Consider the following 26,547-nt stretch of genomic DNA (forward strand, 5'->3'; position numbering starts at 1 on the left):
TCCACTGGGTTTGGTTTTATCTATTAAGACACAGGGACCCATATCCTTGCCTTTAAAACAATTTTCAGAGAATGTTTTGTGTTTTGATTTGGGTTTTTTATATTTTAAGGTTCTGGGACAAATGATGGGACATGAGAGGATGACACACAGGAGGATACTGATGGGAGGAACTGTGTCGTGTCATTCTTTGACCTGGAGCATTTAGTGGCATTACAGCACTTCTGCTTTTGCTGTTTGTGGAGGAGAGTTCATTCCTGCCATATTGGCAGTGTTTGTGTTTCTTTGGTTGGTTGGTTCTATGTAAAAGAAAAAATAAGCCACTGTTTTGAAATACACATAGACTTTAGCACAACATTTGTTAGGAAAATGTTCTGATAATAGATTGCTTTGTGTATGCAGCCCTTGACTGAAGTCCCCAGACATCAGAAAAGAAGAGTTGCTGGAGGTGACTGTGTTGCAGCAGCCTGACAGCAACTGGGCTTGTACCTGCAGACCACAGAAGCTGAATTAATATCTTTGGCTTGTGTAAACTGGCACAGTTCCACTTGAGCTAATTCAGGTTTTGGCCTTTTCTGCCATCTGCTTGACCAGGCCAACTTATTCTCTGTGGCACATGTACTAGTGGAGGGACTTCAGTTGTCTCTGCCTGGTGGTAAAGTGCTCCTGAGACTGAGTGGTGAAAGGCTTCCTGTTCCAAAGCCAGTCTCTGCAATGCCTTCTCTTCCCTGTGTTTTCTTTCTTTCTGACACTCTTCAGTGTTATTGAGGGGCAGAGCAGGAGCTGATGACTTCAGCTGGAATAATTCAGTATACTCAACAGATTTTCAGCCCTGCTGCAGGGGTGTTGTCTTTAACCTTCAGGTTTCTGAGGTAATCTGGTAACTGCTGAAACACAGCTGAAAATGAAATTTAAGTGTTAAATTAAATGAAATTTTAAGTATTTGTAGATATTTGAACTGCCTTATCTGCTTAGAGGATTGGAGTTTAGGTTTTTCTTTTTTGTTTATAAGTGGCTGATTAGTTCTCAAACATTTTGTAGTTTACAGTAGAAATGTGGTATAAGTAGGGGGCAGTGGGAAGTGAGTGATGAGGAAATGTTTCCTTCATCTTTCTTTAAAGGTTTCTGGAGAGTGCGTGGGTAATAATTCTTCTGCAGCTTGATCTTTGAATACATCCTTTGCTTATGCTCCTTAAGATCAAGATGCCTTCTTTATTTTCCTTTCTTGGTTGTGTTTCTTTTCATCCATCTTACACAGCTCCTCTAGGATCACTCTGTGTGTATGGAAGTGGGAGTGCTCAGGAGTACCCATCACTGACCAGAAGGGACAGTGCATGATCTGAACAGATAAACTGGTGACTTTGTGGTTGCCCTGGTCCTCTCTTGAGGCTTTATTTTTGTGTTCTACCACAATTTCTGCTGTAATTCACTGGAGTGATGTAACACAGAAGTTATGCACAGCCAGCCCCAGTTCTTGTCCTTGAAAGAAGCAAAATGCAAATTTTGTCTGATCCATTCTTTCTTTGTGTTTACTTTTCTTCTTGCCCTGTTTTACAATGGGAGTTCAACCTTTACAACTGGATCCTTGTTGTTTTCTGCCCTAGCTATGAAGGTAACAGTGTTTTTGTTGTGTGGCTGGATCAGAGACTTCAGCCAGGCTGTGATGAGGAGGCGGGTGACCTTTGCAGTGGGTACAGCTGAGGCAGGAGGGGCTTTCTGTCTCTGAGCCACATCTGCTCACTGTGATGGTGTTTGCAGGGATCAGGGTAACAGGTATCCAGAGGGGATGCTGACACTGATCCTTTTCTGGATGCTTCCTTTTTGGAGGGTAGTGTTCTGAGATCGTTCACATAATTTATTAATTTTTGCATCTCTGAATAAATCAGGCATTGATACCAGGAATCTTCCAGCAGGAAGATTCCTGTGTGCATATCAAGGGCACCAGTGAAGAGATGGAGATTCTTCAGTGTTGGGCCTGTATCACTATGATCCATTTCTTATGGCGTGTGTTTTCTCTGCAGGATTTTGTGCTTTGTCTGGTATCTAAGTCTGTTATTTAAAAGGCTGATTTGTGTTTTTTATGTGCAGTAATGCTGCTGTGATGTTGAGCCTTGAGGCTCAAAGGTTGGGATTTGCTGGGCTCACGTTCCTCTTTGGTGTCCTTCCAGGGCTGCCTCACGGTAGAACATGAGCAGGTAATGCACAAGGAGCACCACTGGGAATCATGTCAGACGAGTCAATCTCAGGGAGTGATCCGGACCTGGACCCGGACTTGGAGCAGGAGGATATGGAAGAGGAGGAGGAGGAAGACGAGGAGGAGGCGATGGAGGAGGACAATGATGGGGATGACGAGGAGGACTTACTTGATGAAAGTGGTGAGTGAATGGGGTTGGGAATATACTGATGCCTTGTGAATGCTGACCTAGAACAGAGACTAGACACAGTTCAAGAATAAAGTAGGGATTTATTAAAAGGCCTCGATGGATCCACCTTGGGCAGCGCAAGAGCCCAGCCCAAGATAAACCCAAAATGGTCACAAAATGAACGACCAGTCACGAGGTCTCTCACTTTTATAAGCTGTGGTCCATTTGCATATTGTAGTTAATTGTCCAATTACAGCTTTAGGTTATGAAGTCCCATCCTTCTTGTTTTTCTCTCTTCAGTCCACATTGTTTATGCTCTTGGGCCTGTAATTTTGGTGGTTGTCCTTGATCCCAAGCTAGGAGAGGAATTGTTTTGTCCAGATACTATGTGAAGAGGGCTTACCATCCCTTAATATGAAGCTCAGACCTACACACTAAAGCAGTACAGAATCTGAAAAATATAAAAGCTAAAACCTGAGGCATCAATACATTGTTATAGAAAACTGGCTGTCACCCCTTGGGAGATTGTGTCAGGGTTAGGATTTGTCCAGCTCCTGGTAGGGAGAAGTCCTTATGTGGCTGTTTAGTTCAAATAGGTATTTAATGCCTGTTAAGTATGGTCTCCTGGCCAGAGAATATTTCCATCAGGAAAACAAGCCACAGGTATAAATTGTAAGGAGGATAGAATTTTTAAAATAGCTTCAAAATTTTGGAAAGCAGTTATATAAAGAAGTAAATAAGTCGATCTGCAATTACTTGTATTATTTAAAGGATGTGGTGACAATAAATATATTTATGTCATTGGCTTGTCCCATACAGAAACAATTTGATGGATGCAATGAACAATTATTGCTCATTCACAGTAATCATCTTTAAGAGCTGGAAAATGTTCTTTTCTGCTAGCATACAGGTTGTGTTCTCCTTTGTTTGTTTTACAAGATGAAAAATGGAAGTACTAAGTAAGTTGTCACCTTTTATCCTCACCTAGTTCCACCTGCTTTACTCTCTTCTTCAGGAGAGGAGCAGTTCAGGACAGGGCTGATACAGTTGTTTGTGGGCCTGTGCTGTGCAGGTTACATTTGAATGTTACTTGATAACTGTTCTGGGTCACCACACGATCCCAGAAATGTTTGTTAGTCCAGAAGGGCTGATGTTCTAGGGCACATGGACAGGAATGCAGAGCTCAGGTGGGAATTCCCCATGCTGAATTTGCCATCAAACTCTTTGTATCACAAAACTGTGGCCAGAGCCTAAGGGAATGCACTATTTGCTTCCTTTAAAATTGCAATTTTTAATAACTTCAAAGGGTATGCAGGTATTTGAATACACCTACCTAAACCGAGAGTAGTCTTCCTTTCCTTAGCATAGATTGTGTTAAAAACCGATACTTCTCTCTTCTTCTAGTTACTGAAGAATTTTTTGGCTTCAAAATAAATTGTTGTCCTCAAGTGTTGTTTGTTTTGTTGTTATATTCTTTCAGCCATGTGCTATTTGAAAATACTGTTTTGATTTTAAATGCTTTTATAAAAATGTTTACACAAAAACGAATGCATTCCTCTTTTTTTTATTCACATGGTGGCTTTTTCTAATGAGAAAGTAGCAGAAATGGAAGTGTTAGTTCAGGTAAGAAACAAGGGAATTCCCAATATCAACACAGAGAAGAGCTACAAGGTCACAGATGACTCTGTCTCAGAGTGGTGATGATGATGTCACTTTGTTTGAAGGACCCTGCAGCCAGTGCAGCAGGAAGAAGTGTGACATGGTTGCCAAACTTTCATTAACAGAAGGGAGTGTCTGTATGTCACGTCCAAGTGGGACATTCCCACTATTCCACTAGTCTGTTATCATAGACTTATGTGTTTTATCATCAACATCTGTATTATTGTGAGTGGGTACTCACAGTTGTTTGTCAGGATTATTCTTTTCCAAGTAAACAAGATCAATGTAGGTATGCAGAACATTGTGAACTGCTAATGACAGCTATTTATTTTCATGTTAAGACACTAGAAACACGTTTATGTTTTATACTTTTGTAGTGACTAATTTAAACAAAATTTAACAAATGTAGAAAATAATGAGGAACAGTAAAAAGAATTTACATAAGACTAACATGAAGTATTTTTATGGTTGTTCATTAGGTGCAAGGGAAAACTCCCATGAGCTGAGCAAAGCTAGATTGCCTCTGAGGTTTCAGATTGTTCAGCTTTAATTCTGTCTGCCACAATATCAGAATGCTTTCTGGGTGTTTAGATGTATACTTATTATCTTCTGTGGAGGTGTCCAGTCTGCTTTTCCTGATATCTCCTTACAGCTACACACTGCCTCCAAAATGTCATTTGGCATCTGTATCACCTTAGATCTAATATAAACCAATCTCCTGCTCTTTAGCCTATGAAATATAACCAACTTCAAAATTAAGAGGTTTGTTTTATTTTGCCCATCTGATGTTTGTAGTCCTGTCGCTTTGTAGACTAACCTCATTCATAAATATCATATTTGGAACAGACAGTTTTATTCATAAGAAGGGATGCTGTGCTCTAGTGTTTATATTATTAAGCTTTTAAAAAGCTTAATTTTAATAATTTCAGTTAAAACTTTGTTCTCCCTATTCCCAGCTGTGCTGTTCTCCTCCCCTCCTGGTATTGTGCTTGTTCTGATCCCACTGGGGGTCCTGGGGGGATCTTTCTCTTGAGGATGGGCTCATGCATATTTCTAGCACTACAGGCTTTAGATGATTATTAATCTTTCAAAGCTATTTCCTTGGAAGGCTGACAGGCTGCATAAACATTTTCTCCAAACGGAAACTGATTACTTGTTTTAAATAATAGTGATTATATCAATTACAAAAATAACATTTTTACAGTTTGCTTGCAGACTAGTGGCTTTGTTTAGGATTTCCATGTATTGATGGTGGCTCAAATAACTTAAGAACTTTCCAGTGTTAATGTAATGTTATCCACACTTGATGATGGTCGATCATATAATCTCAGACTTAGCAGTGACTTGTGTTTTGCATATTTAATCTGTTTTTGTCTTTCTGATACATGTTGTATGTGGAGTTAATCCCTGTGTGTAGTTTCAGTTTCATAGTCTTCTAGAAGTTCTTTTTATATTCTGATGCTTTAGTGCTATCTTCAGTTTTAGCACATTTTTCTCATTTCTGCTCAGTTTAGTTTGCATTTAGTACAGGCTGTCCTACAGGTGGTCTAGAGTTAGTTTGTACTTGTGTGGTACAGGCTTTCAGTATCGAAGAACGCAGCTCTTCAGCCTTTTCCCCCTGCCCTCAAGGAATCAAAAGAGCCTGAAAATCTCATTTTCTGAATATTTCTCAGTAAGTGAAAACTAATAACCACATGGCTTACATCCTTTATCCATTTCTTCAGTGGTGGCCAGTTAATGAACCTGAGCATCATGTGTAGGAAATCTCCAGCTTTAGTCTTTTATTTTTTCTAGAATGCTCCTTCCAGAACATACCTATTCTGACACTTACAGCCCCTTCCCTGGCTGCCAGACTGCGCACCCATCCCAGCAGCACGCTTCAGTCCTAGCCAGAGGCTGCCAGTGCTTTTCCAGCCTTGTCATCCCTGCCCACTTCATCTGTTTTCTCATCACTTGTGGGTTGCAGCACCTGTTTTATCATGTTTGATTTTGCGATAGCAATGCGTGACTGCTAGAAACTTTTTTTGTTAACTCCCTGAATCGTTTTCACTAGAAATGTCATGTACTGATTACTGTAGAGATAAAGGGCTGTTTCAAGTTCTGCACTTTTTCTCTGATCCTGGTTGTTGCTCAGGGCTGTGTAGGACTCCATAGGAATAAAAGCTAATTTGAGCAAAGAGGAAACAAATCTCCAATATGGATTTTACAGATCATTTCAAATGCGTGGACCGTTTATACCTCAGAGCTTTCCCAAGGAAAGCTGTTGAGTGTTTGAATGAATCCCACTGTACTGTTCTGTTTTTCCACTTTGGGAATGTCTCTGGATTATTCTGACTGATATCCCTGGAATTCATTATCTCTTTTTCATATGTGCTGCTGTAATTCTGCTATTAATAGTGATGGCAAGTTGCTTGTTTTCTTACCTCTGAGTATATGGGTTAAACACTTTCTTAAAGTGCAGTTTGGGGTAGAAGTGGTTGTTCAGTTCTCTGAAAGATGTCTTAATGAGCACAAGCATTCAGACCCTGTCCTCCAAGGGTCCTAGTTGTGTTTGCATTACAGGATGCATGGTACAGCAGACAGGGGTTGGAATCAGTGCTTTTAGGGTATTCTAGTGAACAGTTTTCCAGTACTACAGTAGTGCTGCTGTTCTTATTGTACAAAGATACCAGGCAACACCAACTAATAACATACTAGGTGATACTGTTGTGGTAAGAAAAACTCCATGGAATTGGCCTTGTCTCCTGCCCTGTGTTCTGCACTTTTCCTCCTTTCCTATCCCTTCTTTCTTTCCCCATGTTCCAGGGCCGGGAATATGTGAGCTCTGTGGCATCTCTGTTTGACTGCTGGAGAACTGGAGGAGCTCTCTCTTCCCAGCTCAGACTCATACTGTTCCTCCTACTCCCTGGCAAAATGCTGGAGCAAACCAAGACTGGTTTGTGTGGGTTTTTGTGGACATAAGGACTCTTAAAGATGAGTGAATGAGAAGCACAGTTGGTTGGTGGTACAGAATAGCAGGTCCAGGAGAGGAGGACACATGGGTGTAGTGATGTTTTGCACTGTGGCTCCTTGGTAAGGTGAGTGCATCAGGAAATGAGGTGAGTGAGTGGGAAGAGAGACCCTTCTCCTCACCCTAGCCTCTTAAAACTGCTCACCCTCCTTATGACATTTGATAGCTCAAACAGAGCCACCTTTCCTTTCTGCAGCACGAGCCACAATGTATTTCAGTAACTGCTTTTGGCTTGAACTTGAGCTGCCACTTGGTACTCACAGTTTTGAACTTCCCTCCTCGATACCAAGGCAGGAGCTCTTGACTTCAGATGGCACCCACTGCTGATCCAAGCTCAAAAAGATCTCTGCTTACCTTGAGCCCTCATTAGAGGAAAGTCTGTTCATTTAAAAGGGTCCTGCTTGACCAGCTTTTCCTATGACTTTCACTTGGTTGATGAGGGAAAAAATGTTGGCATGAAATTATAGCAAGTATGGATTTTGTTTAATATGGTGTTCCTCTGTGGCTCTTTGTGGGTCATCATTATAGGGTGCAATTACATGGAAAGGGAAATCAATTTCTAGCTGCCTGGGCAAATTCTTTGTCTAATCTAATAGGAAAAATGAGTAGTTAACAGCATACTTATTAGAAAGTTCATTAGCACCTGGAGTTATTAAAGCTGAAATTATTTTGGAAATCTGTTTTTAAAATCATGTGGAAGTGTGGGTTAATATTTCTTTGAATGATATATAAATGCATCCTGAAGGTACAGAGATCTGCCGCTCATTTTGGAGATGATGTTATTCATGTGCTTCCCACCCCAAAGCATTCTATCTTTTCTTCTCCCCAACAAAGTGCTGGAACAAAACAAAACTGGGGTGTGTGGGAGTCCCCAGCTGGATGTATGTGGTTGGGAACAGAGCAACTTTCTGTCCTTGCAGGGGAAGAGAGGAAAGTCTTTGGTGTAAATCTGTTCATTTTGTAGGCTCCTCCTCCTCAAATATGTGAGTTTTTGCTTTTTGACTGTGGTTATTCTTATAAATTAGGTCATGTTATACTTACCTGTATGAAACTGAGAGAGAGGAAGAGCATGGAGAGAGTCTCCTATCTTCCTGCATGGTATTATATATAATTTTATATCCAGATTTAGAAAGGCCCATCCCACTGGAGATAAAAAGGAGAAGAAAAAAGAAACTGCTGTTAGAAAGTAATTTCCCTGCACTTTTTACCTGAAATGCATGATCATGCTTGTGTTGGTAAATAAAAATTTGTTCCAACATCCTGGAACATTTTGCCTTTTACTTTTGACCAGACTGCACAGCATTTTCTTTTAGGAAACACTGGTTTTAAGTTGTCCTTCTTATCTGCTAGAAAATTTAATTTATTCCTTAAGAAGAGGAGGAGCAATTAGGTAGTTACTGCTTTAATCTCTCCACTCCTTTTAGAAAGCAGCCTTTCACAGCTGTGTCTCCAGGTGGCCCCAAGGGCAGATGGGCATCCCAAGGTCAAGGCAGCCTCAGAGAACAGAACTGCTCTTTGAGGAACCCTGCTTCCATCTGCTGCAGTGTGTGGCACAGTGGCCTTGGTTGCTGCATGCTTCCTGCCTCAGACTGGTGACTTGTGCTTTGATCTCCTGTCCTTGTTCAGCTGGAGGCAGGTGCTGGGGCTAAGGAAAGGCACAAGCCCGTCAGAGTAAGCTTGGAGTGGAGAGTGGGGTCTTTTTGTTGTTTGAAAGTGGATGAGTTGGAGCAAAAGGTATGGAAAGAAACAGACATCGGGACTTTTCTAAGCCCAGAAGAGCACTGAAGACAATCATGAGAGAGGCTTTAACTGTAAACTCCTCTGTGTTCTGTATGTACCTATGCCAGAGTGGTGAGTCCCCATAAATTATAATCCTGCACTTTAATCCACTAGTGAATGTTTGCAGTGCACAAGGTGAATTTCTTGGGAAAAGAGAAGAGTGGTGATTGACATAATCTCACTTTTTCCTTCTTGATGGACTTCCCTATATAGATTCTTTTGTTTTGGTTACTTGTGGCTGGATGCAGCTCCCTCTAGAGCCCACCAGTACTATTTCCAAGGAAACTGGAAGGGCATATCCTGGGGGAAAGAAGCCTCTGCCCAAGTCTAGGTTTGTTGCTTATGCAGTGACTCTGGTCTTAGTAAAGAGCCAGATCTGAACTTTGATGTACCACTGTGCACTTTGATGTTCCTTACAAGCCAGGCAGGTTTTCATGCTTGTAGTAACTTTATGTAGACTGTCTTCCAAGCCAGTAATTGCCTGCAAAGAGGATGGCTTGTGGTGTATCATGAGGTACAAAAGCAATCACTACCTGTAAGAGAATTTGCTTGTCAGCTAATATCCTGCCTATTGACACGTGCTTAAACTTAATAAAATTGTTGTAGAAAACTGCACTGCATTAGAAAATTATCCTTATGAATCATAATGTTTAATGTACTTTGTCATATAGGTGCAGAGTGTGGGGCTCAGCCTCAGATGGTTTGGGTAGCTCCCTAAATGTGCATCCAATTGCAGATAGCGGATGCATTTCTCAGGTGATGTACTATAGGGGATTTTGTTGTTCTCTCAGTTCCTGAAAGTGATAAGAGCTTTGTGTCTGTTCAGCATACATTCTCTGTGTCCACAAACCTTATGTTCGAGACCTGTGTTGGTTTCCTAAGATCCAAAAAATTAGAAGCTGGATGGATTCTGTGTTTCCACAATCCAGCTGAATAAAATACAAAAGATGCAGTTAGTATCAAAGCTAGAAGGAGATGGGATGTTTTAGCAGACCTAGTTACTGAGTAGTACTGAAGGGTTACATTGAAGTCGAAGAGGTTTGCCTCTCATTTAGGCAAAAGCCCCGCTGGGAATTTTACTTCCTTAGAGAAGGCTGCAGATTTTACCTATTGTTTTTATCCTGGCAGTTTGCTGGGGGCACAGTGTGTGTGTCAGAGCAAAATGATGTTTGTGTGTGCAATCTGGGGGGCTTGCTCCTGCCCAGCCAGCGAGGGTCCCTGTCCCCACCCCAGCACGTTGTGCAGACCCTGTGGCACCCAACTTCTTGAACTGGATTTACTGGACTCACTAAGTGGTGATGTTAAAGAAAAATCCTCTTGAGTGCTTTGTTGGGAGCTGCCAGTGCTGGGTGCTTTGTTGTCTCTCCTCCTGCCGGTTCCGAAGCTGCAGATTGCCTGGCCGGGCATTCTGTTGCGTTGGGGCAGTTTCGGTGGAGGTGCCTTGCCTGTAGGCTGTTTGCCAGTAAAGCAGGGAGGAATGGGGAGGAGTGGTGCCTGAGCTCCGGGGGCTGTACTGCCTGATTCCGGCACTCTAACTAACCCCTGAACTGGGTTATTCTCAGCAGGGTGAGGTGTGGCCTGGGGGCTGCTGTGGGAAGGAAGGATGAGCTCCTGAGGAGTGCTGTCCCCCTGCCCCCTGCGCGGGGGATTACGGACTGCCGATGTCGCGGGTCGGTCGCTGAGCCTTTGGCCGGCTGCCCGCTCTGTCCGAACTCGGGGACTCTTCCCGGCCTCCTCGGCTTATCCCGAGCAGGGGGAAGCTCCGAAGGAAAGCGTCGGTGACTCCCCTGCCCGCCTCCCAGGCTCTCTCACAGCGGCTTCCTTTTTGAGAGGGTGGCACAAAGTCTGGCATAGTCTGAGTGTTATATAACCCGGAGTAATGACTAGCTTTACTTCTTTAAAAGGAGGTGATGACGCCAGAGCTCTGCTTCCTTCAGAGCCGCCAATTGGGCGCAGGGACTGGCAGATCTCGTGAAATGATGTGCTGTTATAACAGCTACGCTTCTCCCCCCCCTTTTCTCCCTCCTTCCCTTTGATCTCTTGCGTATGATGGAATACAAAATAGAAATCTTTCTATGCAGTTCAGGAGCAGCCCACGTCCATGGCTTTGCATTTTCTATATATATGTATATGGAGTTTCTCAAATGTTTTTTTGCCTCTATTTTATCTCTTCTTTTAAAGCTGCCACAAATGTGAGATTAGTATGAAGGTGTGGGGAGGAGGGTCAGCAGTTATTAACTGAACAACGAATTGCCCCAATTTGTCTTCCTGCTTTTCTGATAAGCTTTGCAGGATATAGAGGTTGTGCTTTATTCGTCAAAAACTTGCATTTTTCTTGTCATAATGCCAGAGAATCTCTAACAAAGGACAGTCCCACTTGCTCCTGTGTCCCGTTTGGTGCCTTTTCCCCCCATGCACGTTTCTGATTGTCAGCTTTGTACCACACCTCACCATTCCTAATGGGCACTGTATTCCCTCAGCTGCAACTGCTGTAACGGTGATGAAATCATATGGAAACTAATTAGCAAATTTGTAATGTGGTATTTTCCCTCTTGAACAGGTAAGGAGTGGCAAAGTCACTTTGCCAAGTTCACCTGATGAGTGTGAAGAAGCCAAAGTGAAAATCCTCTGGTTTACATTTTAGGCAGCGCCCCTTTTATGTTCAAATGTACTGGGTTAAACACTTGTTTGATTTTCATCTGAGTTTAAAACCATGCAAGGGCTCCTTAATTTAATTTCCCCCTAATTTATATGGTATTGTGCTGGTTTTAATGACTGGTTAAATAACATGTGCATGTAGCTATATATTATACAAGTGTAATATTAAATAATAAACATGTGGAAGGAGTTGAGGAACTGTTTTAATTAAATTAGACGTGTTCTTCAGATTTTAAAACACAATATCACATCACATTTATTTCCTTTGTCTTTTTAACTTCTTTCTTAGGCTTTAAAGAAACTGCAGCACTGAACTTTTAGAAGTGTCTGCTTCATTGATTGGATCAAAGTATTTTTTTTATTAACAGTATTCTGTACTGCAGATGTTTAAAATGTCTTGTTCACATTTTCTTCAATATGCGGTTCACTGACTCAGCCTCAAAAAAACTCTAAGTAGGAGTCAGAGGACTTTATTTTCACTTGCAAATATGCAAATAGGAATGAGACAGGAGAAAGCTACAAGATAAAATCTTTTTGGGCTAGGTGAACAGAAACTTCTAGTTTAAATCTCTGTCAAAACAAATTTTGCAATTAAGACATCTGTAGATAATCTTCATCTATGTAAAATATTTAAATACTTGAACTGTTAGAAGCAATTTAAAAGTGGTACTTTTGTGTACTTAGCTTGTGATTTATGTCAAATTTGCACATAGTTGAAAATGAATGGAATGAAATTAAAATTGTACCAAAAACCTCTTCAGTGGTGCACAAATACGTTGTGTCATCTACAGCAGCAGAGAAGTGTAGCAAGTTACAGAAATGAGGAATCAGTTTCTTGAATGTAATTTGGATTGTAACTGAATGGATTTAATTTTGATTAGAATGATGATAAATATCTGTGGTATAAATTCTTCGATTTTAAATCATTACATCTTGTCTAGTAATGGCTCATTTTCTTTGGTACATTTAAACAACCTTTGAAAGCCTTGGAATCTCAAGCAGTGTGTTTTGCCACAGTGCCAATGTGAAAAGCATTTGCAAGAGGCACTGCATTGTGTCGCTTCCTGTATTTTGTGCAATTAGATTTTTGTTACATTATGTACAACTTCCCAACCTTCCCCCACTTGTGATTTAGATGAGTTTGGGAAAGAAAATACACCAAGATTTATATGAATAAAATAAAATGAGAAAAATCAAATTTTATACCTTATGGTTCAGTCTGAAACTCACTAAAGTCAATGGAAAAACTCCTCTGGTTTTCCGTAGTTGGTTTAGATCTTATCAAAAAGAATTCTTATTTGCAATGCAGTGTTTGTTTTAAAAGCAAATGATTCTCAAAGCCCAGCAATACTCAGTTGCCAACACAGAGTGTTGTGGAGTCCAAGTGTGAGTCTGTCTGAACTGTTCTGGGTGGATAAACAACACCTTATACTGTGTCCAACTCAAACCTGGGATTATTGTGTGTTTTCAGTGTTGCTAAAACAACATGGAAACTAGGACAGGGAAAGTGGCCTTAATGATGTATGTGCTGCTAGCAGGTGCTAATCAAGAGTGAAATGTGGCTGTCAAGCCTAGTTCATGTTCAGTAACCTACAAACAATTTGGGTTAGTAGGCAGCTTCCCTGCGCAGTGGAGGTCAGTGGGGTGTGCAGAAGGAGCTGCTGGATGTGGAGCATGGCTGGGGGAAAGCTGTGGGGTGGGGAAGGGACTGTGCAGCCAGCCTGGAGCAGCTCAGGGTGGGCAAGGAAGGTCTTTTCTGCTTTATTGGGGTAGTGATGAGGATGAACAGCCTGGAGAGAAGGGAACCACCCCAGCTTGCAGGGACCAGGAGCAGGGTGATCCAGTGCTTCTTCTAATGCTGTCCTTGCTGGGCTTGGATCAGGTCATGGAGCAGTCATGGAGCTGCTCAGCCTGTGGAGCAGGGGTTGAGATGTTCAAGGTGGACAACAGGCATGGGGCTGGGAAAGGAGCTACTCCACCTTGATGGGAATGCATGTGTTGGGACATTTTGTTGAAATTTATTTAAACTGACTTCAGTTAGGTAATGTTCTTTGCTATACAGAGGAATTAATGTCCTGAAACACTTTATGGTCAAGTTTCTCGTCTGTATAGACGGGTTTAAGTATGAGTTTTAATGCTTGTGAATTTGCAGTGTTCAGGGATGCTGACATTGCTGCTGGAAACACCTGTCAGCCAAATAAAAAACATCTTCTGAAGGACCTTTATCTTAATATTCTGTGAAAATACAAACTTCATAGTGTTGCGTGGGGTTTTTTAACAGGTAATCCCCTAAGTTGTTAGCAAGGAAATCTCTCAGGTGACAAAAGATTTTTGAGAAGCCTCTTGTGACGTATAGCACGAGAAGTTTGTACAATTGCAAAGACCTTGTGATTTGAGAGGAGGAACATGAGGTGTGACAGCTGGGTGAGATTTCAGACCCCATAGGGGAGGCAGAACGTTGTTCCTTACTGGTAAGACTGGCTCATGGAAAAGCTATTCAGTAAATGGACTTATCTGTAACAAGATTACCTTCCATGAGGAGATCATTTTATAAACTGACTGTTTCAGGCAGATCTAAATCTTGGTTGTGTGAATATGTATTTATCCTGGCTAACAGTGATGGCCTTACCAGCAGGCTGTTGTGAGTAGAAGAGCTAGAAAAATTGTTTCTCCATTTTGCATGCTCAGGTGAAGAAGGAAATTCCCTTTTTATTGCTGTGTTACAGAAGGACAGGTATAGGTTTCTTGTTTCCCCCAGTGTATTGAACTTCCATTTTTCTCATGCTTGACTGCTGTAATATGGATTTGTTGTGGTTTAACCCCAGCTGGCAACTCAGCCCCACACAGCCACTCACTATCCCTTAGTGGGATGGAGGAGAGAATTGGAAGGGTAAAAGTGACAAAGCTCATGAGCTGAGGTAAAGATAGTTAAACAGCAAAGCAGCACAAGGAATTCATCAACTCCTTCCCATGGCAGGCAAGTGTTCAGCCATCCCTAAGAAAGCAGGGCTCCATCACAGTAACAGTGGCTTGGGAAGACAAACATCCTCACTCTGGATATCCCCCCTCTCCTCCTCCTTTCCCCAGCTCTATATGCTGAGCATGGCACCATATGGTCTGGGATATCCCTGGGGCCAGTTGGGGTCAGCTGTCCCAGCTGTGTCCCCTCCTCACTCCTTGTGCACCCCCAGCTTCCTCACTGGTGGGGCAGTGTCAGAAGTAGAAAAGGCCTTGACTGTGTTAGCTGTGCTCACCAATAGCAAAAACAACTCTATTATCAACACTATTTCCAACACAGATCCAAAGCATAGCCCCATACTAGCTGCTAAGAAAAGAATTAACTCTCTCCCAGCCAAACCCAGCACTGCATGCTTTGCAAATACCCAGTTGTATTTACCCAGTACTTGTTTTTAAATCTTGCTTTCCAGATTCATAAATCTGTTAGGTCAGATGCTGAGGTCATGTTTGCTTATTTATTCCAACCGTACAAAGTCCTTATAAGGATTGTTACAAGATCCTTGGCTATGCACTTCTTTAATATATTTGTCCCTCTTTTCCCCCTTGATAAACATTGTGTGCCAGCCAGGCTGTTTGAATCTGTGACATAGGTGAAAGGCTGTTCTGTTACTGAGGGTCTTAATTGTAATACAGTTTTTGGGGGTTTTTTTGTGACATTTATATAGCTCTTAACTATGAAAATGCATATTAGGTTTGTTTCAAAGTTGTGGTGTACCCTGGAGCACTGAGGGTGTTTTGATGGCAGCAGGCATTCACAGTGCCCTGCTACCCTCTCAAATAAAAGGTCAAATAAAAATGGCTGGAGTCACACAAAGGGGAGCTGGGCTCTGCCCTGGCTGTGCTTGCAGACCTTTAGATCAGCTTTTGCTGTTGTGAGTGCAGCTCATTGTCCTGGAGTCCTGCAGGTCTGTGCGAGGGCTGTTCGGACACCGCCTGCTTTGGGTTTCTTGTGCGTGTCCTGGCTTTCCCAGAGCTCCCTCACCAGTTGTTGTGATAAACAGCTGACTTTGTTACATGGACAAATGCTCACTACCAGAAAGCTAATTTCATTATGTGTCTCTCATCCCAGGTTTGCTGTTTATTACTGGCATTAGATACGCCTGTGAAGGGAACTGGGCGTGGAAAAAGTCTCTGCAACACTGAAGAAGGTTAGGCAGGATGGATAGCCTTTAGGGGTTCAACTACAGCTTTAAAGGACTTATTGTGCACTTTTTTATTCTCTGTTGTGCCTGTTCTGATGCAGGTGAATGACTGGGACAAAGACTGACTTAAAGTAATCTCTCACTCCACAAATTCTGACAAGTTTTTTCATGAAAACTGAGAAACTTGCAGTGGTCTACAAGCTGCTGATTTAAGCAAGCCAACAGGATGCTCTTTCACCTGTTATTGTGCAAACAGGTTACCAGCTCCATCAAATTGCTCAAGTTTCAGTCTCAGTTGTCCAGGTTTCTTGCAAATTAGAAGGCATCATGCAAATATCTCATAAAATCACAATTGTTTTCAAAGCCAGAGAGGCTGTACTCCTTTCTGCATCTCCTTCCCACACACCGCTGAAACTCGGAAGCAGAGTTGCGGTCCTGCGTGTCCCCGCTCTGAATGTCCTGTTGTCTGTTGGGATTCCCCTTGCGCGGGGCCCCACCGGAGCCTGAACGGTTATGTAAGCATTTTTATTTTATTCTCAGTCTTGGTCTCTGCCACTAGTTGAACTGGATCACAGGCTGAGTGAATGGGATCTGATCCGTACAGCGTGCAGCTCTGCTGCTCCAGAGGAGAGAGACCTCCCCTGTACACACCCACTCAGCCTCCCTGCTCCTCTCCTCTCTTCTAAAACTCTTTTCCCAGGCATTACTGAGCCTGCTCCCGCTGACAGGGAGCGAGTACAGACGCCAAACCGTCCCGGCAGCACAGCTCCAGGCATCGGTCCCCAGTGGAGCAGCAGCTACCTCGGGCAGGGCTGTGTTGTTTGACTCTCCAAGCAGGGGAGGAGATAGTGACAATTTTTATTTAGGCTGAACACGAGGCATATTTAACTAGTTATATAACGGTGACCCTGGTCCGTCTCGGCTGGGTGCAGGGAGGATATATACGTACTGCTTCTCGTCACACCAGCTGGGTGGATTCAAGCACTAGGAGCTATTTACCAAAGTTATTTTCAGAAACTTTAAGTGCAGGTTTCCCTGCCTGTACCCTGGACTGTTTTATCAGGAGTCTTTTCCCGCCTGCGAACTGAACAGCCAGTGAGAGTGGATTTAGTGCTCGCTGGGCTGTGGGCAGAGATAAGGAGTTGTCAGGAGTCACTGGAAACTTTTGTCCTGAAGACCCTGAGACAAGAATAGCAGAAGAGCTGAGAGTGTGCAGCCACGTTGAACAAGTGTGCAGGCAGAGGGCTCGCCTCGGTGCACTGAGCAGCATGCTACTCTTGGATGAGTCTCAGCAGTTTCCAGGTAGGACACAGGCGGGGGATTTTGTGGGTTGATTTTTCTTTCTTTTTCTCCCTTGTTTTCTTTTCCCTCTTGCTTTCCTGTTACAAGCTATTCATTTTCCCAGCTCTGGGCTGGAGCACCCCACTCAGTGGCTGGTAAAAGGCATCAGGAACCAAGGCTCTTTTGTAGGTCTCAGGTGCTTCTTACCAGGCAGGGGTGGAAGAGGTTGAGATTTCAGAGCCTTGCAGTGCTTGTTGGCCTGATGGAGGGGACATGAGAAGGAAGCTAACTCTTCCTTTGTGCCTATAATTCTAAAGTCTTTGGTGACTTGACATTCAGGGTCTGGCTGTTACTGTTTCTGCTGCCGTTGTAATGCTGCAAAAGTTCTTTTTTCTGAGAGAGAAGGCAGTTCTCAAGAGAGATAGCAGTATTGTTTTATATCCACTGTCCTCTCCCCCACCCCCTTCTATTTTGTGTGTATACTTTCCCTGCAACATCCTACTTGATAAGAGTTTCAAGAGCTTCTTTTGTCAGTGAAATATTTGGTGACTTGCTGACCGGGCAACAATCTGAGCACCAGGCAGAGCTGTTGGTGCTTGCTCCAGATCCCCTAATTAGTGCCTAAGAGACTAAAAGCTACTTGGCTGTTTTCCCCCCTATCAAATGGAAGATGCTGGTGAAATCCTAATGGGAGTTCACAGTTTGGGGATAGCTGCTACTTCATTTGTTTGCTGGTGGGAGGATGTTGTCTGTTGGAGAAAAAACTTTGTTCAGATTTGAAGAACTTTCTAAATTTGTAATTTAACTTCTTACTTTGAGGTGAGGTACTTTGTGATGCCAGACTTCTTGCACTTTGTTCATGTGGCAAATGCCTCCAAAGTCATGCTATGAACCTAACAGACTAATCAGAAATGGTCCCCAGGAGTTCCAGCTCTGGATTCCTGGTTTATTACAGAAGTGCAGTGTGGTTGTCATGAAGAGTTTTTACAGAAATAAGCTATGCAGTATTTGTTACCCAGTAGTGGGAAGCAGGGTTCTAGGGAAAAAAAAAACAACCCATCTTATTTCTCTCGTTGTGGTGGCAGGACAAAGAAGCTAATTCTGGGAGAGTGTGAACTGAGAAAAAAAGGAATTACAATAGAAAATGAGTTTGGATAAATGAGGAATCTGGGTGATGATACAAGTGGCTTATGTAACTTAGTCTAGATAATAGGTATAAAAAGAGAAGACAGGGAGGGAAAAATGCTTTTGGAAATGAGACTGTAGGTCATAGATGGAGGGAGAATACAAGGTTAGAGGCCTTTCAGAAATTTTGGTTGGAAAGGTATTTGTACAAAAGTGAGAGAGCGAAAGTGCAAATTAGCTCCTCTTTGTACTTGTCAAGTTGTAAAGTCTGGGGCAAGGTTTGTCACAGCCTCTACCAAAGTCTCTAGCAGTAGAAAACTGTCTTTGGGGAAGCCTTTTTAACTTAATATATTGAAGTTTGTTCTGGCTGGTGGATCCAAGAGTGTCTCCATCACACTTCTGCACAACCTGCCTGTCCCAAGAGAGATGATAAACTGCACAAGGTCACTGAGTCCGTGCAGAACTTACACATCATGTTCTTCCATGGTTTTGTTCTTCAGTCATTGAGCAATGTTTCTTTTCCTCTCTGATTTATCCAGCTTTTCCTCACTCCAGGTGCCTGAACACTTCTTTGGGGTCTTCAAAGTAGCAAGCACCTTTATATGCAGTGCTGTGATGCTTCTTTATTTTAAAAATGTTGCTAGAAAGTTAGAGCAGATTTTAATTATTTTATGGTAGCACCCACCAGCTAATAAATCAATATTTGTTGTAGTACACTACCTATCCCCCTGTTATGCTGCAAGAAAAATGTCTTTTATGTAAAAATCCCTGTTTCTTCGTGATATACACATATATTGCTTTCTTGACCATAGAGGTAATTGTCATTTTAGCAGAACCTTTTGAAGAAACAGGTGCCTATTTGTTTTCCAGGCTGTAATGTGCTTAGTTTTTAGGGTGTTGTGTATTTTTTGGGGGGGGGAGGTCCTTTTGGCATTGTGACTTCAATTTGTGTGAGTCTGATTGCCACAAACAACTTTGCAGCCTTTTGTCAAACTCCTTTAGCAGCACCAGTATTTTGGAAAGGAAAACTAGAAACAGATTGTTCTTTCAGCGATGGTCTTTCATCCTGGTCTTATTAACTTTCTCCAGTGCTCTCGGTCACTTTTCTGGCTGCAGTTGGTGGGAGAAGTGCCAGTGGAATGCAGTAGCACACAGGCTCAAACTCAACAATTTGAATTTTTCTCCCAAGTGATGCCTCCCTCATTAAAGAGAGTCCTTAAAAATTCCTCTAAAATTTCTTTAGAGACTGAGGCAGAAAAAGGGGATGTAGCTGAAGTTCTGTGCTTTGTTACAGTTCTAAAAAAATTCACAACTGTGTTTTGTTTTTTTCAAGTAGGAAATTGTATTTATGGAGAAGAAACAGAATTGTTGGTTAGAGCATAGGACAGTAAGCCAACAACTTGAGTTTCTCAGCACTGATGCCTATCTGATTGCTTTGATTTAGTTTCTTCCTCTGCAAGATGGACAGGAGGGTGTTTCACAGGGTAGTGTGAGGAGCTCATCATGCCCGTGAACTCTTTTGACACTGATTAGGGTACAAATGACACTATTATAATTTTGAAATCACTCCTCCCTTATACCAGTACCATCAGGAGCAACAACAAAGGAGGACTCAGATGCTGGAGGATGCCTTGTGCTGGGATTATTTCCCATGCTGCTCTTTTAAATTAGGAGTGAATGTCACCTGTCTTCTCCCTGTCCTTGTTAGCAGGTCCTGAGCAAAGCTATGGTGTGAGCTTGAGGCAGAGATTAAAGTTCAGCAGGTGCTTGTTGTTTGTTTGCCATTTTGGTGGCCTTGGAAGTGTGTGGCAGCAATAATCCCTTCTTTATTATTTCTCATTGCTCTGAGGGTATGCTGGTATAAAGCTACAACTCCCAGCTACCTAGTGTAAATTAATGCTTATGTAATCATTGCATAATGCAGAATGCTTGCTCCCCTACTCGTCCTCTTTTCTTAGTCCCTGAAATTTATCCCTAGAAGAGTCATGGTAGCAGCCAGCTGGATTCACTGTGCTTGGAACGTGTCAAGCCCCCATATACATCTATTTTCTGAAGCTAGAAAGGGGAAATTTGTTACCTAAATCAATATTTAGCCACCTCAATAAACTAGATCATATTTCTCTTTTTTAAAAAAGCTTTGAAGTGTTGTGAAAATAAATAAGGTTAAATCCGGTTACTTGTGGTTTAGATCCCCATGGTAATTTTTGTAATCTGGCTGACAAAACTCTATTCTGGGTTACTAGTTAACTGGGATAACCAGAAAGGGGAGGTTTCAGTTCCCTCCTGCGCACAGCTTGTTGAAAACTTCCCAGCACTCAGCCTGAAACACTTCCTGACTCCAGAGCAGTAGCTTTATGTAACTCGTTGCTCTCGCACACCCCTGGCTAAAGGACAAATGTGACCGATCCCTGCCTCCCTTGCTCCCTCAGTGGGTGCCTTTCCTGTCTTTGTTTCCCTGTCTTCACTAGTGCCCACAGTGTCTGTGCAAGAGAGGGGACACGGCAGGAGGGAACAGTTTAGGTCTGAGGACTTTCATCAGGAAAAGTAGTTTTGATTGCGTATCTAGAAGAGGGATGGAAGGTAGCGCCGTTCTGTATCTCTCCAGGTGTTGCCATCTCAAAGCGCTATGAAAATGTTTCATTTGAAACTTCACAAACCTGTTTTGAGCTGGAAATGGATACGGGATTGCCCAGTGCTCCAGAGGAGCCATGAGGCTGCGGTGCCTGTGAAAGGGAGGACAACCTGACGGCCACCTCACCTGGGCTGCATTCAGGGGCTTGTGCAGGGGTGGGAGGAGGTCCTGGAGGGGCTGGGTGCCAGAGCAGGTACCTGCCACACTCCAGTGGCAATGGGGTGCCAGTGGCTGCGAGCCTGTGCCATACAACAGTTATATAAGTGCTCTTTGGTGTTTATGTAACCCGGGTCTCAGCGTCCGCAGCATTGAGGCCCAGCCAGAACAAGATCTCTTGGGTATTTGGGGCCTGGTTCTGCTTGCATAATCCCAGGGTTAGAAGATATATCGCCTGTCACCAAAGTTGGCCGTTTGATATTCCAGTTTGCCTCTCGGCAATTCTTGGCCGCTTCCTTTCCCTTTGGTTTCTGGGTGGTATATTCCTTGCTCCTGCCCTTCAATTCTGCTGCCTTTTGTTCCTGAAGGATTCCTTCAGGCCAGGAAAGGAGTTTTATTCTGCAGCATAACCTCATCAGCAACTGATATGCTGAAAGATGTCTGAAGGAAAAAAGAAGGGCAGTGCTGCCTTGTAATTTATCTTTTAAAGTTTTCCATTTATTTGGGCTTACTTCTTGCCAGAGGAGAGTGGAGATGGATTTGACTTGTGCGTGCTCATGGTCTGGCTCCCTCCTCGTGCTCTGGCCCACAGAGACAGTGCTGGTAGCTTTTCTTTAGAGCTCATCTCTTCCCTCCATCCTCTGGTCCTGTGCTGGGGACAGAGACAGCCTGCCATCCCTCACCAGCAAACTGCAGATTTCACGTAGGTGTCTTGAACCCACAGCGAGTGATCACTTTACTGATACTTAGAGAAATGAAAAACATGTTACTCAGGCTTCAAGCAGCACTCTTTGTTATACCAACACGACAGACTCTGTGTCTGGTTACAGTGACAGGTATGAACGACAGACCTGGGGTGGTTAACTCCTAGGTAAATCAACAACGGGAATGAAGATGTACGTGCTTTTTGACAGGTGAGGGAAGCTTCCCCTGGGAGCAGGCTCAGCCCGAAAGAGCCCTTGTGCCTGGTCTCAGCCAGTGGCTGTGACTCAGCAGGACACCAGGCATCGCAGCCGGCGGCAGAGCTGGGGCGGGCAGTGCCGGCAGTCGGTCGCTGCTGTGGTCGGCCGGGGGCTGGGGCTGCCGGTCCCGCTGCCCGCGGCTCACGGCGTGGCTGCCCGCTTGGCCAGGGCGCAGTGCCTGCCTTGGGAGCTCCCGCAGCCGTGGTCCTGTGTGGACAAGCGGACAAAAGGCTGGTCCCGGCTGTGCTGGCAGCAGTGGCAGCTGCTGGTGACCGGAGAGGGCCGGGGGGCAGCCGGGCGCGGGTCCGCTGCCGGGGCAGCGCGGCCGGGCGCGGGTGCCGCGGCCAGCGCGGGGGGGCAGGTGTGCCGGGTTATATAATACTTACATAATTAGGGCTTTGTTAAGCGCTGGTGGCTGGGAGGGGCGCCCTGCCGTCGAAGACTGAGCCCGATTATTTTCCGAGGAGAACAAAGTCTTGTTGCTAATTAGCTGCCCTGACAGCGGCTGCCGCGGAGAGCCCCGAGTTCCCGTAGGGGCTGCGTCCTGCTCCGTCCTGCTCCGACTCCCTCTAAGGTGGCTTTCCCAGTGCTTTGGGTGGAGGCAACCAGGTGTTGATGTGCACCGTCTTTGCACCTCTCCTGGGTGTTGCAACAGGTAAAGCCTGGAGGAAGGGAGTCTGAGCTTTTCTTACTTTCACCTACACTGTACTTGAGGGGTTTCACAAGGAATTTACTGCCTCCAACCCAGCCTTGTGGTGCTCAAGTGTTTTCACACAATGCCACCTCTGTGAGAGGTGCTCTGTGCAGACACCACTTCTCCCTTCTTGCAAGGCATCCATGCAACAGCTGCACCAGTTGCATACAAAGAATATTTTGAAAATATTTCATTTATTTTGCACAGCTGAGTACAGGATGAGCCAGAGGACTCTGGCTGTTGCCAGCCTCCGAGTTGATTGCTGTGCTGCAGTTAGAGAACCGCTGTTCTTTGTAAGCCAGGTAGTTTCACTCTGACATCACCTACCCACCACTGCAGCTCCCAGCACACTGGGGAAACATCACATAACCCCAGGGAGCATCTTCCAGGCTGTCAGAGCCTTTGTAGCTGGGCTAGCTCTGCAGAGTTGCTCCTCCAGCCTTTGGCACTCCAGTTGTAGTTCAGTGTGTCAGGGACTGAGTTGCAGCTGGAGCTGTGCAATTAAGACTTTCTTGTGCCATCCCTCAGTGCTCCTCCCATTCCTGTTTTGACAGCTCAGTACTGGCTGTAGTAGCACTAGCTAGTATTAGCTAGTCTCTGACAGGCTTTTGCCCACAAACTGCATAGACGTTCCCAGAAGGCCTGCAAGAATATTTAACTGCTCTTTGTTCTTTGTGCAGGACAAAAGAAAGCTCCCAAAGTAAGAACTAACTGCTCACTGCTCTGCATGCAGCTATCTTCTGTACCATGCATGCACATCCCTGTCCTTAGAGTAGGAAATAATGCTCAAAGACTCAGCAAAATTGTCCTATTTGGTATCCTGAGTTTCTGTAGTGGAATTATTTTAGAAATAAACAGGTGTCTGGATTTCAGTGCTGTCTCTTTCCTGAAGTCACTGGAGTTGCCCTGGCAATTAAACTGGTCTCCCAGGAGGAGGTGTACATATCTCTAGCTAGCCCTGTAAACTGGCTACTAACTGGGCAGGCAAGGAAGTCACCAACTTACTTAGTTTGTCCACTGAGAGGTCTCTTGGATCTTCTTATGCAGCAGCCTCAGGTAGGAGACCCTCAGATCTTCTGAATGGGAATTTCTGTACTCCTAGGAGTGCTGACAGTTGCTAGAGCCAAACTGTAGATGCACAGACTTGGACTTACTGAGGTCTGCTTTGGAGCATGGAGATTGACTATAACACTGTTTTCACTTACCTTGGTGTCAGAAGACACTGTTAGTTACATGAATGTCACACCTCACAACAACCTGCTGCTTCATGACACTTTGCAGCAACCTGAGCCGTTTTGCAGAACAGGCTGTGTTGGGAGCAATTCACTGCTGAATCCATGATCTAGAGAATATTTTCCAGGCTGAATCCTGTGCTGTTGTAACAGAAGTTTGAGCAGGTGATGAGGTGAGCTTGGCTGCAATAGGAGGTGCCTGACTGCGGGACAAATCTTTTGATGTGTTACACATCATGAGTCACAGCTGTGTGCAGTGTTTAGGGACAGCTCTGGCAGTCACACCACTCAGGGAGCATCTGAAGCAGCGTTACACACAGCAGTCACGACTCTCTTACAGAGACTTCTAAATTGTAACACTGTGACATGCAAGTGTTGGTCAGGAAACCAAATACCTCCCCCTGTTTGTAGGTATCTGAGGGTGGTGCTTGCTGCTGCTTATTGAGCAAAGAAAACTGGCAACCTCTGGCCTGCAGCACAAACCAGAGCTGTGCTGTAACCAGGTCTGTTGGGTTTTGAAAGTGCAGGCACATTTCACACCTCTAAAGTGCGTGAGAAAGGATAGTTGTGCCCCTCTTGGCGTTCAGGGTACCTTGCAGGACAGAGTGCCTGGGTGTGTGCAGGTGTCCATAACCACTGGGAACTGTTTGGGGATGTCTCAGACAGAGAGCCATAACCCATCTGAAGGAGTAGCTGCATTGATACTACTTTGGGAGATCCTCTTTGTAGATCTGGTCAGGGCAGTGCAAAACATAGAACAGAGCTGGTGTGAACTGGTGATTCTTGGTGCCCACAGTGTGCAACCATGGCATGGAATTACACCCTTGCCAACAGCCACACCTGGCTGTCTTCTGCTGGGCAGGCTTAAGCCTTCCTTTTCTGTTGTGGCTCATCCTGCTGTGCTGGGTTGTCACCCCCAGGCTGGTAGCAATGCTCTTCTCAAGCAGGCAATGTGAATAGGTGCTCAGGTCTTCCTAGAGTGCACGGCAGCTCCAGCATGATCAGACAGTTGTCAACATGCAAACGTGGCTGATGAATTTTTTGTGTTGTGTAAAACACTACTTGTATAACCATGTCAGAGTAGTGTGTCGAGCTCCTGTTACAAAACCATAATTGCATTTCTGTTGTATATGTAGGTTTGGCAAAATTGGGGCAGGATTATTCCATTGATTACCTGATGGGACCTGTTCAACGAGGCTGTTCCCACACTCCCTCCAACCCAAGATCAGACCTGTTCTTATACAAAATAGGTGTTAGTGTGTGTAGTTATTGTTTCTTAATGTGTTTCTGTCCCAGTGTGGGTCCCATTTACACAGCTTGGAGCTCACCAAATTGGAGAGCAGCCACATGACTGCAGCGGGGAGCTGTGCTTTTCATCTGGGTTAGGTTTAGGCTGTGCACTTAATCAGGAGTTTAATACAAAGCAGCAGCAAAACAATTCCTGCTTGTAACTGCCAGCTCATGCCACAGGTGTGGGGGGAGCTGTTGCAAGGTTAGACTTGTGATTTTTATCATTGTGTTAGTTAAACTTCGTGTAAAGCTTTATTCATGGTGAGGATAGGAGCAGCCTTTGGGAAGCCGGCTGTCCCCTGAATCCCACTGCAGCTGAATCAGTGAGATGTTTGGAGCTGTCGCTCGCGTGGAAGAGCTCTCTTGATGCATATGTGTCAGGAATGTGGGCTGAGGCACAGATTGTGTTCCTCACCTCAGAACTTGTGTTGGCAGGACAAACACCAGCCTGAGCAGACGTGGCTGTGGCAGATGAGGGCTTGTACTCAGTGTGGGACCAAATCTATCGTCAAATTTTGGGCTTCGGGCTCCTGGTCAGATGAGAATTGTATTTTAAAAAACCTACATGATCCAGCTGTGTGTAGGTTTTACCAGAGCTCCTATTACATATCATTAAGAGGAAAGAAAAGGTAAAATGCAGAAATGGAATGAATCTACATAGGGATTGCAGAGCACATCTGTAAACATAGAGGAGACATAATAATTTGGGCTCCTGAGCCTTTAGGTTTTGCTATTATCAACCTTGTCCTGAAGACACCCTTGCCTGGCACAGTGCAGGTGGCAGGTTGGCTGCTGAAGGAGGTGACGTGGGCAGTTGCTGGAGTGTGGGGAGGGAAGCGCTTCCTCTCCAAACAAGCATGGCTTTGTGCTCTCTGGTGCCTTGTCAAGGTCCTCCGGGCCCAGGGTGAGATGGCAGCAGTGTAACCATGGCAGTGTTTGTCTCCGGTTTAATGACTCATCCTGGAGCATGTGATCACGTGTGCAGCCTCCCTGCTTCCCTTTGCCCTATTTCATCCAATCTTTTGATCTAGTTATATAACCAGGAGTCAAGAGGGATGGGGGGAAGGAAACAGTGCTGAAGAATTGCAGGTAATGTGACTAAAATGTGTCTGTGGCTCAAATAGCAGAGTTGTTGTCTGGGAAGCCTGAGAAACTGGGTTTATTCCCAGCACAGTTCTCTGTCTGCAAGTGAGCTGATGGTTGATATCTGAGTTTGTAAGTCTAAAAAGGCCTGGTGGGAGGACAGGGCTCCAAGACCTTGGCTGTGGTAGCAGAACTGCTGTGCTTGTAGCAGTGAACCCCTTTGCCTTTATCTTCATTTGTATAACTCTCCTTGCATTCATCATGAGATCTGCTCTATACCATAAGCTGTGGATACCTGGTTTTTCAGTATGTGTAGGGCTTGCAGAGACAGATATTCACAGAAGTGTTTGAACTGCTCTGCTGATACTGGTCCGTGGTGGGCTGAGCTCTGAAGTCCTAAATCTGTTCTGACACAGACTTGCAGCAAAATGCTGGGGTGGGTCTGGTGGGATGTCTGGAGAGGAAG

At 44.3% G+C, this 26,547-nt stretch overlaps 1 protein-coding gene across 3 annotated transcripts in view; it reads left to right on the top strand.

Annotated features, from left to right (window-relative positions):
* The first annotated feature begins 1,718 nt into the window (after window positions 1-1,718).
* The window catches only part of RAD54L2 (RAD54 like 2), a 48,193-nt gene continuing 23,364 nt past the window's right edge, over window positions 1,719-26,547 (top strand). Inside the window, exon 1 of one of the 3 annotated variants that reach the window (XM_041425518.1) lies at window positions 1,719-2,372. In XM_041425518.1, the coding sequence (XP_041281452.1) occupies window positions 2,222-2,372 (151 nt within the window). In that variant the 5' untranslated portion in view covers window positions 1,719-2,221. Of the gene's footprint in view, window positions 2,373-16,226; window positions 16,929-26,547 lie in introns of those variants that run through there. The other 2 variants (XM_041425520.1, XM_041425519.1) reach the window with 2 other exon arrangements.

The sequence above is a fragment of the Onychostruthus taczanowskii genome, unplaced genomic scaffold (genome assembly GCF_017590055.1).
Source record: "Onychostruthus taczanowskii isolate IOZ18803 unplaced genomic scaffold, ASM1759005v1 scaffold9, whole genome shotgun sequence".
In the NCBI taxonomy this organism is placed as follows: domain Eukaryota; kingdom Metazoa; phylum Chordata; class Aves; order Passeriformes; family Passeridae; genus Onychostruthus; species Onychostruthus taczanowskii.